This window comes from Octopus sinensis, linkage group LG26, assembly GCF_006345805.1.
Source record: "Octopus sinensis linkage group LG26, ASM634580v1, whole genome shotgun sequence".
Taxonomy (NCBI): domain Eukaryota; kingdom Metazoa; phylum Mollusca; class Cephalopoda; order Octopoda; family Octopodidae; genus Octopus; species Octopus sinensis.
Genome location: NC_043022.1, coordinates 11,791,846 through 11,801,625, shown reverse-complemented (window position 1 = coordinate 11,801,625; position 9,780 = coordinate 11,791,846). Strand labels below are relative to the sequence as shown.

Here is a 9,780-nt window from a genome sequence, read left to right as displayed (position 1 = left end):
CTGTTTATCTACCCATGTCTATCCATCTATCTACCTACCTATCTATCTATCTACCTGTCTGTCTGTCTGTCTATCTATCTATCTGTCTGTCTGTCTATCTATCTGTCTGTCTGTCTATCTGTCTGTCTGTCTGTCTGTCTATCTATGTCTGTCTATCTATGTCTGTTTATCTACCCATGTCTATCCATCTATCTACCTGTCTGTCTGTCTGTCTATCTATCTGTCTATTTGTCTATCTATCTATGTCTGTCTGTCTGTCTATCTATGTCTGTCTATCTACCCGTGTCTATCCATCTATCTACCTATCTATCTATCTGCCTGTCTATCTATCTGTCTGCCTGTCTATCTATCTGTCTGTCTGCCTGTCTATCTATCTGTCAGTCAGTCAGTCAGTCAGTCTATCTCTCTTTCTGTCTGTGTGTCTACCTATTGATCTGTTGGTCTGTCTGTCCATCTATCTTTTTCTCTCTGTTTGTTAATCATTCTGTGTGTCTGTTTGTTTGTCTCAACACTTTCTGGTAAATTTTTGGAACCAAGTCAAAGAATCTCTCTAGTTTAATGCATACACACAGACACACATTTCCTTTATGTGTTCCAGATGAAAGGCTGTGACCATACTGGAGCACACATAAATTATTGTCGCATATTTTCCATAATTTCTGTAATGTCTGTTGGTTCTTGTCAATCACCCAGAATTTGTTTAGAGACATCGACAGAGACAGAAGTGTTTTGGCTTTATATAAAACTGTGGTAATTAATTAGATAATCTGACAAAATTCCTTGCAGTATTTCATTGCATCCTTTTACATTCTGAGTTCAAACCCCACCAAAGTCAACCTTGCCTTTCATCTTTCTGGTGGGAGCAGTTGATAATAGTTGACATTACCCTTCTCCCCAACCAACCCCCAAATTTGTGATGATCTGGTGCCTGTTTTAGTCATAATGTTTAACTGATCCTTGTTTTAGTATAGTAGTGTTTATCTAAAACATTAACTACAATAACCACTATTGAAACAGGTGTAGAGAAGCTTTTGACATCGTTATGAAGGCATTGAGCTGGAAGAATTTTTAGAGCATTGAAAAAACAGAAAAGCAAAAAAAAAATGCCTTGTGGTATTCTGGCTCATTTTTACATTCTGAGGTTGAGAAAAAATAATGTACCAATCAATAAATGTGATCAATAGTATTGATTACTCCCTCCCGTCAAAATTGCTGCCCTTTTATTTAAATTCGAAATCATTATTATTTTGGCAGCAAGTTGGAAGAACTGACACAGCATTGGAAAAAAATGACTTTTGGTATTTCTCTTGGTTCTTTATGCTCTGAGTTCAAATTCCACTCAAGTCAACTTGACCTTTTATCCTCTTATGGTTGATATAAAAAAAAAGGACCAGTCAAGTACTGGAGTTGATTGTATTAACTTATTCCCCACCTCCCTTAAAATTGCTGGTCCTGTGCCTAAATTAGATGTTGTTGTTGTTGGGGGGCAGTCCCTGTGGTGTGGAGGTGGTGAGTGCTTGGCAAATCTGAATTTTGAGATTTGGGTTCAATTCTTAATTGGAACCGCTTCACTTCCATCTGACATCTGTAATGTTCTTTGTTTTTTAAAAGAAAAAAAAAGAAAAAGAAAAAGAAAAAGCATGAATCTTAATTTACAACATCCTATGAATCTCTCACACACACATATTGACAATAACAGAAATTATTATTATTATTATTATTATTTCTATAATTATCATATATTAATATAATAAACCATATTATTAATTATACATTGTTGCTGTTATCATTTGGGAAATGCATGAATATCACACAATCTTGTTTCTTTTCTCCATATGTGTCCATGTGTATATGTGAGTGTATGTATGTGTGTAATTGTATGCAATATATATAATGCCCCCTCTAACCTAGCAGGTGGTGCTTGAGGCGTGGTACAAAGTGCTTGGCATGAATGCCATGACTTACACATTGTCTCTTACCAAACAATCTCAGATCTTTCCAGTATAGAGAATAAAGAAATGTCATGTGATTAAGAAGTTTGCTTCTGAACGACATTGTTTCAGGTTCAATCTCACTGCATGTTACTTTGAGCAAGTATCTTCTGCTATAAACCAGAACTAACCAAAGCCTTGAATGAATTTGGTCTGAGGCTTTATATAGATATGGTGTGGCCTCACCTGGAATTTGCGTCACCAGTCTGGAACCCCTATCTTGCCCAGGATATTAATCGTCTGGAAGCCGTTCAGCGACGTGCAACCAAAAGAATACCCTCCATCAGGCATTTGCCATATTCTGAACGCCTTACTTCCCTGCGCATGGATACATTGAAACTCCGACGTCTGGCAGCTGACTTGGCAGACACCCATAAAATTATCAACCATCTTACTAACAATAACTCTGAGCACCTTTTCAAACTCCACCTGTCTAACACCCGTGGACATGTTTACAAAGTCAGAAAACAGCACAGCTCCCATGACTTTCGGAAACAGCCTGTATTACATAAAGGTATAAATGTATTACATAAGGGTATTTCAGCCACTACCTGTATATGATAAGCTTTGTGAGTGGATTTGGTAGACGGAAACTGAAAGAAGCCCGTTGTATATATGTGTGTGTATATATATATATATGTGTGTGTGTGTGTGTGTGTCTGTTTGTCCCCCCAACATCGCTTGACAACTGATGTTGGTGTGTTTGTGTCCCCGTAACTTAGCGGTTCAGCAAAAGAGTTTGCTGAAGATGTGTGTGTGAGCATCCTTTGGAAGCTTTCCAATTTCTGAAAAGGCAGGGGGGCCATGGTTACAATTGTCTTTGATCTGTAACTACTGTATCACGACTGAGTTGGGTGGGGTTAAACAATATACGTACACACAGACAGACATACATTCACTCTCCCACTCATAAACACAAACACACACACACACACACAGAGGATAAAACAAGAAATCAATTTGAACAACTTTGCTTTATTTCTTGTTGAACATCCTGAAGAGAATAACTGTGAGTAGGAGGAGGAAGAGGAAGAAACAGATGGTGGTGGGAGTAAAATGACCATCCATGTTTTAATTTCAGAGTTAGAAGATATTGCAATTCTAGATACGCTATATTATGTATCCTTCCTGTTTAAAGATGGTCAGGTGTAATTTGAAGAAGGTTTGGTTGCTATTTCTAGCTTGAGAAGCTTCTTTGGTGATGTTCATGATGATGGTGGTGGTGGTGGGGAGAGAGATCAATGTTGAAATTAAAGCATGTATGTATGTATGTATTCTTTATTTGTTGATTTACAATGCTACCAATGGTTTCATGCAGAAGAATTCTGCAATTTTCAATTGTTTCACGTACGAATGAAACTGTTGATAGCATTGTTAATGAAGAATATTTTTAGCCACCAAATGTGGTTTTGAGCACTCAGTCTCACTGTTTGTTACTATTGTTGTTGTTGGTGTTGTATGTGTGTGTGTGCATACTTCTTATAAAAGGGAAGGTGTTTAGGCACTTGTAGTTGCTGTAAAGAAGTCTTCCTTGAACTAAAGATGTGTAGAGTGTAAAAGGTAGGAGATGATTGTTGGAGGGGAGGAGGAGGAGGAAGATTGTTGGAGGGGAGGAGGAAGAGGTGATGATAGTGAGAGAGAAGTTATCCTTAAAATAGAGGAGAGGGGAAGGAAGAGGTGATAGTAGTGAGAGAGAAGTCATCCTTAGAATAGAAGAGAGGGGGAGGAAGAGGTGATGATAGTGAGAGAGAAGTTATCCTTAGAATAGAGTAGAGGGGAAGGAAGAGGTGATAGTAGTGAGAGAGAAGTCATCCTTAGAATAGAAGAGAGGGGGAGGAAGAGGTGATGATAGTGAGAGAGAAGATATCCTTAAAATAGAGGAGAGGGGAAGGAAGAGGTGATAGTAGTGAGAGAAGTCATCTTTAGAATAGAAGAGAGGGGGAGGAAGAGGTGATGATAGTGAGAGAGAAGTTATCCTTAGAATAGAGTAGAGAGGAAGGAAGAGGTGATAGTAGTGAGAGAGAAGTCATCCTTAGAATAGAAGAGAGGGGGAGGAAGAGGTGATGATAGTGAGAGAGAAGTTATCTTTAAAATAGAGGAGAGGGGAAGGAAGAGGTGATAGTAGTGAGAGAGAAGTCATCTTTAGAATAGAAGAGGGGGGAGGAAGAGGTGACGATAGTGAGAGAGAAGTTATCCTTAGAATAGAGTAGAGGGGAAGGAAGAGGTGATAGTAGTGAGAGAGAAGTCATCCTTAGAATAGAAGAGAGGGGGAATAAGAGGTGATGATAGTGAGAGAGAAGTTAGCCTTAGAATAGAGGAGAGGGGGAGGAAGAGGTGATGATAGTGAGAGAGAAGTCATCCTTAGAATAGAAGAGAGGGGAAGGAAGAGGTGATGATAGTGAGAGAGAAGTCATCCTTAGAATAGAAGAGAGGGGAAGGAAGAGGTGATAGTAGTGAGAGAGAAGTCATTCTTAGAATAGAAGAGGGGGAGGAAGAGGTGATGGTAGTGAGAGAGAAGTCATCCTTAGAATAGAAGAGGGGCAGAGGTGTGGTGGCAGGAGTGAGGGTAGGAGTCATATTTAACTAAATAGTTTGTAAAATGGAGGGGCGGTGTAGGAGGTGGTGGTCGTGAGAGGTCACGCAACAGTGAGGTCATCATTGAAATACAGGTGTATAGTCTGCAGGTACGTATTATCGTCCATCCTCAGTTGGTAGAATTCCTCGTCAAAGTCTTTGATGCCGTTCTCTTCCAGGGTTTTCACCATATCCAAGTTTTTGCCCTGGTACTTCCACGTGTAACTGGCAGCATGGGCATTGTAGGGCAAGTAGCGTTCGAGTATGTCTTGAATCTGTTCCTCGGAGCAAACCTACGGAAAAAAAAAAAAACACAATCCCCATACAGGTATCGCAAAAATAAATTTTCTTAATTGATTAAAAAAAAAAAAAAAAAAAATCAACAGTGCAGGAGTGGTTGTGTGGTAAGTAGCTTGTTTACCAACCACATGGTTCCGGGTTCAGTCCCACTGCGTGACACCTTGGGCAAGTGTCTTCTATAGCCTCGGGCCGACCAAAGCCTTGTGAGTGGATTTGGTAGACGGAAACTGAAAGAAGCCCTTTATATATATGTAGGGGTGGCTGTGTGGTAAGTAGCTTGTTTACCACCACATGGTTCCGGGTTCAGTCCCACTGCGTGACACCTTGGGCAAGTGTCTTCTACTATAGCTCGGGCCCGACCAAAGCCTTGTGAGTGGATTTGGTATAGACGGAAACTGAAAGAAGCCCTTTATTATAGGGGAGTGGCTGTGTGTGGTAAGTAGCTTGTTTACCAACCACATGGTTCCGGTTCAGTCCCACTGCGTGACACCTGGGCAAGTGTCTTCTACTATAGCCTCGGGCCGACCAAAGCCTGTGAGTGGATTTGGTAGACGGAAACTGAAAGAAGCCCTTTATATATATGTAGGAGTGGTTGTGTGGTAAGTAGCTTGTTTACCAACCACATGGTTCCGGGTTCAGTCTCACTGCTTGGCACCTTGGGCAAGTGTCTTCTACTATAGCCTCGGACCGACCAAAGCCTTGTGAGTGGATTTGGTAGACGGAAACTGAAAGAAGCCCTTTATATATATGTAGGAGTGGCTGTGTGGTAAGTAGCTTGTTTACCAACCACATGGTTCCGGGTTCAGCCTCACTGCTTGGCACCTTGGGCAAGTGTCTTCTACTATAGCCTCGGACCGACCAAAGCCTTGTGAGTGGATTTGGTAGACGGAAACTGAAAGAAGCCCTTTATATATATGTAGGAGTGGTTGTGTGGTAAGTAGCTTGTTTACCAACCACATGGTTCCGGGTTCAGTCTCACTGCTTGGCACCTTGGGCAAGTGTCTTCTACTATAGCCTCGGACCGACCAAAGCCTTGTGAGTGGATTTGGTAGACGGAAACTGAAAGAAGCCCTTTATATATATGTAGGAGTGGTTGTGTGGTAAGTAGCTTGTTTACCAACCACATGGTTCCGGGTTCAGTCTCACTGCTTGGCACCTTGGGCAAGTGTCTTCTACTATAGCCTCGGACCGACCAAAGCCTTGTGAGTGGATTTGGTAGACGGAACTGAAAGAAGCCCTTTATATATATGTAGGAGTGGTTGTGTGGTAAGTAGCTTGTTTACCACCACATGGTTCCGGGTTCAGTCTCACTGCTTGGCACCTTGGGCAAGTGTCTTCTACTATAGCCTCGGACCGACCAAAGCCTTGTGAGTGGATTTGGTAGACGGAAACTGAAAGAAGCCCTTTATATATGTAGGAGTGGCTGTGTGGTAAGTAGCTTGTTTACCAACCACATGGTTCCGGGTTCAGCCTCACTGCTTGGCACCTTGGCAAGTGTCTTCTACTATAGCCTCGGACCGACCAAAGCCTTGTGAGTGGATTTGGTAGACGGAAACTGAAAGAAGCCCTTATATATATGTAGGAGTGGCTGTGTGGTAAGTAGCTTGTTACCAACCACATGGTTCCGGGTTCAGTCTCACTGCTTGGCACCTTGGGCAAGTGTCTTCTACTATAGCCTCGGGCCGACAAAAGCCTTGTGAGTGGATTTGGTAGACGGAAACTGAAAGAAGCCCTTTATATATATGTAGGAGTGGCTGTGTGGTAAGTAGCTTGTTTACCAACCACATGGTTCCGGGTTCAGTCCCACTGCTTGGCACCTTGGGCAAGTGTCTTCTACTATAGCCTCGGGCCGACCAAAGCCTTGTGAGTGGATTTGGTAGACGGAAACTGAAAGAAGCCCTTTATAAATATGTAGGAGTGGCTGTGTGGTAAGTAGCTTGTTTACCAACCACATGGTTCCGGGTTCAGTCCCACTGCATGGCACCTTGGGCAAGTGTCTTCTGCTATAGCCTCGGGCCGACCAAAGCCTTGTGAGTGGATTTGGTAGACAGAAACTGAAAGAATCCCGTCGTATATATGTATATATATATATATATATGCGTGTATATATATATGCGTGTGTGTGTTTGTGTGTCTGTGTTTGTCCCCTTAGCATTGCTTGACAACCGATGCTGGTGTGTTTATGTCCCCGTTACTTAGCGGTTCGGCAAAAGAGACCGATAGAATAAGTACTGGGCTTACAAAAGAATAAGTCCCGGGGTCGAGTTGCTCGATTAAAGGCAGTGCTCCAGCATGGCTGCAGTCAAATGACTGAAACAAGTAAAAGAGTGAGAGGGCTGTGCGATTAGAAAGCTTGCCTTGCAACTACATGGTTTCAGGTTCAATCCCAACGCACAGCACAGCACTTTGAGCAAGTGTCTTCTATTATAAAACCTGAGCCAACCAATTCCTTGTGATTGAATTTGACTGGCAGAAACTGTGTGGAAGCCCACTGTGCACACACACACACACACACGTATATATATATGTGTGTGTGTGTGTGTGTGTGTGTGTAAAAAGCATCTAGTCCACTGTGAAGAGCGGTTGGTGTTAGGAAGGACATCTAGCCGTAAAAACCCTGCCAAAAACAGACACAGTAGCCTGGGGTGGCCTTCTACCTGGCTGGCTCCTGTCAACCATCCTACCCATGCATGCATGCAAGATGGTCGTTTGATGATGATGATGATGTCGATATATATGCAAGGTGGACCAAAAAGTCATGCACCAAAGCATTTAACATCATCATCATCATCATCATCGTTTAACGTCCGTTCTCCATGCTAGCATGGGTTGGACGGTTCGACCGGGGATCTGGGAAGCCAGAAGGCTGCACCAGGCTCCGGTCTTATCTGGTAATGTTTCTACAGCTGGATGCCCTTCCTAACACCAACCACTCCGTGAGTGTAGTGGCTGGCATCGGCCACGGTCGGATTGGTGCATTTTACGTGCCACCATCACGGAAGCCAGTCGAGGTGGCACTGGCTTCGGCCACGATTCGGATGGTGCTTTTTACATGCCACCGACATGGAAGCCATTTTTTAGAATTCATACTATGTTGTTATTATTATTATTATTATTATTATTATGGAAAGGCGGCGAGCTGGCAGAAACGTTAGCAAGCCGGGCGAAATGCTTTGTGGTATTTCGTCTGCGTTACGTTGTGAGTTCAAATTCCGCCGAGGTCGACTTTGCCTTTCATCCTTTCTGGGTCGATAAATTAAGTACCAGTTACGCACTGGGGTCGATGTAATCGACTTAATACCTATGTCTGTCCTTGTTTGTCCCCTCTGTGTTTAACCCCTTGTGGGTAATAAAGAAATAGGTATTTCTTGTCTTTATGTTCTGAGTTCAAATTCCGCCAAGGTCAAATTTGCCATTCATCCTTTCGGGGGTCGATAAACTAAGTACCAGTTGCATACTGGGGATCGATCTAATCGACTGGCCCCATCCCCCAAAATTTTGGGCCTTGTGCCTAGAGTAGAAAAGAACCGTTAGCATGCTGGGTGAAATGCTTAGTAGCATTTTAGCCATCTTTACATTCTGAGTTCAAATTGTGCCGAGGTCGACTTTGCCTTTCATCCATTTGGGGTCGATTAAATAAGTACCAGTTACGCACTGGGGTCGATGTAATCGATTTAATCCCTTTGTCTGTCCTTGTTTGTTCCCTCTATGTTCAGCCCCTTGTGGGCAATAAAGAAATAATAATTATTATTATTATGGTGGTGAGCTGGCAGAATCAGTAGCAAGCTGGGTGGTATGCTCCGTGGCATTTCGTCTGTCTCTACGTTCTGAGTTCAAACCTCACTGGGTTCCACTTTGCCTTTTATCCTTTTGGGGATCAATAAAATAAGTACCAGTTGAACACTGGGTCGATTTAATTGACTTAGCCCCCTCCCCCCTCACCCCAAAAGGTCCTGACCTCGTGTCAAAATTTGAAATCGTTATCATGTATGACTTACCTCAATTATTTGTTCTTGTGATGTTAACGAGTTTACAATGTTGATACGGCAAGTCTTTTGGGAGAGAAAGCCAACCTGGAAATTCTCATTCTTCCACCAGGGGCAACCAAAGTCATTTGCCCAGCTGGAGTCTGGGTAAGGTGGCGGGATGTGAAGAAAGCGACCGTTTGGACAATAAGGAATGAGGCAGTGAGTTTCAGGATCAACGTATCTGCGGACCTGAAAGGGTTATTAAAAAAAGTTTCATTTGTCTATACATGCATATGTATGTATGTGTAATACAGTTCTGTATTTAAGAGATGAGGAATTATGTACATTATTTACATTATTTACATTTGATGGATATTTGTCCTCATCTTGTTTGTTGTTAACACAACGTTTCGGCTGATATACCGTCCAGCCTTCATCAGGTGTCTTGGGGAAATTTCGAACCTGGGATACAAGTGCAATAAGGAGTTTAAAAATACAGAAAATTCGGGGGATATATGAAAAATAAAATACTAAATATGACATTTAGAAAATACAGTGATATGAATTGAAATGAAAAGGTACAACATTGATTTCCTAGACACTTTTGGTCTGGTACCACTTGCAAATTTAAAATAATATAATAATAATGAAATTATTGTATACAGTGCTCAGGTGCACCACAACTTGTCAGAGTATATGCAGTAATGTACAAATGTATGGAAAGCAAACAATGCATGAGTCAGATACATGCTTGCGTGTGTATGGAGGGGAAGAGAAATCAGGTGTAGTGTTGGCGAATCTCAGACAGCATGGAAGTTTTGAAGGATGCAGTGCTCCAACAACTGACAGCTGATGCCGGCAGTTTGTTCCATGCTTCAGCAACTCTCAGCATGAAAAAAATGTTTCCTGAAGTCATGGGAGCTGTGCTGTTTTCTGACTTTGTAAAT

General features: G+C 42.2%; 1 protein-coding gene across 1 annotated transcript in view; it reads right to left on the bottom strand.

Annotated features, from left to right (window-relative positions):
• Window positions 1-2,946: 2,946 nt before the first annotated feature.
• Window positions 2,947-9,780, bottom strand: part of LOC115224849 (cytochrome b5 domain-containing protein 1-like) — a 14,719-nt gene continuing 7,885 nt past the window's right edge. The window contains exons 3-4 of the mRNA XM_029795794.2: window positions 8,864-9,082; window positions 2,947-4,858 (exon numbers count right to left, since the gene is read on the bottom strand). Coding sequence (XP_029651654.1) covers window positions 4,628-4,858; window positions 8,864-9,082 — 450 coding nt within the window. The 3' untranslated portion in view covers window positions 2,947-4,627. The remainder of the gene's footprint in view (window positions 4,859-8,863; window positions 9,083-9,780) is intronic.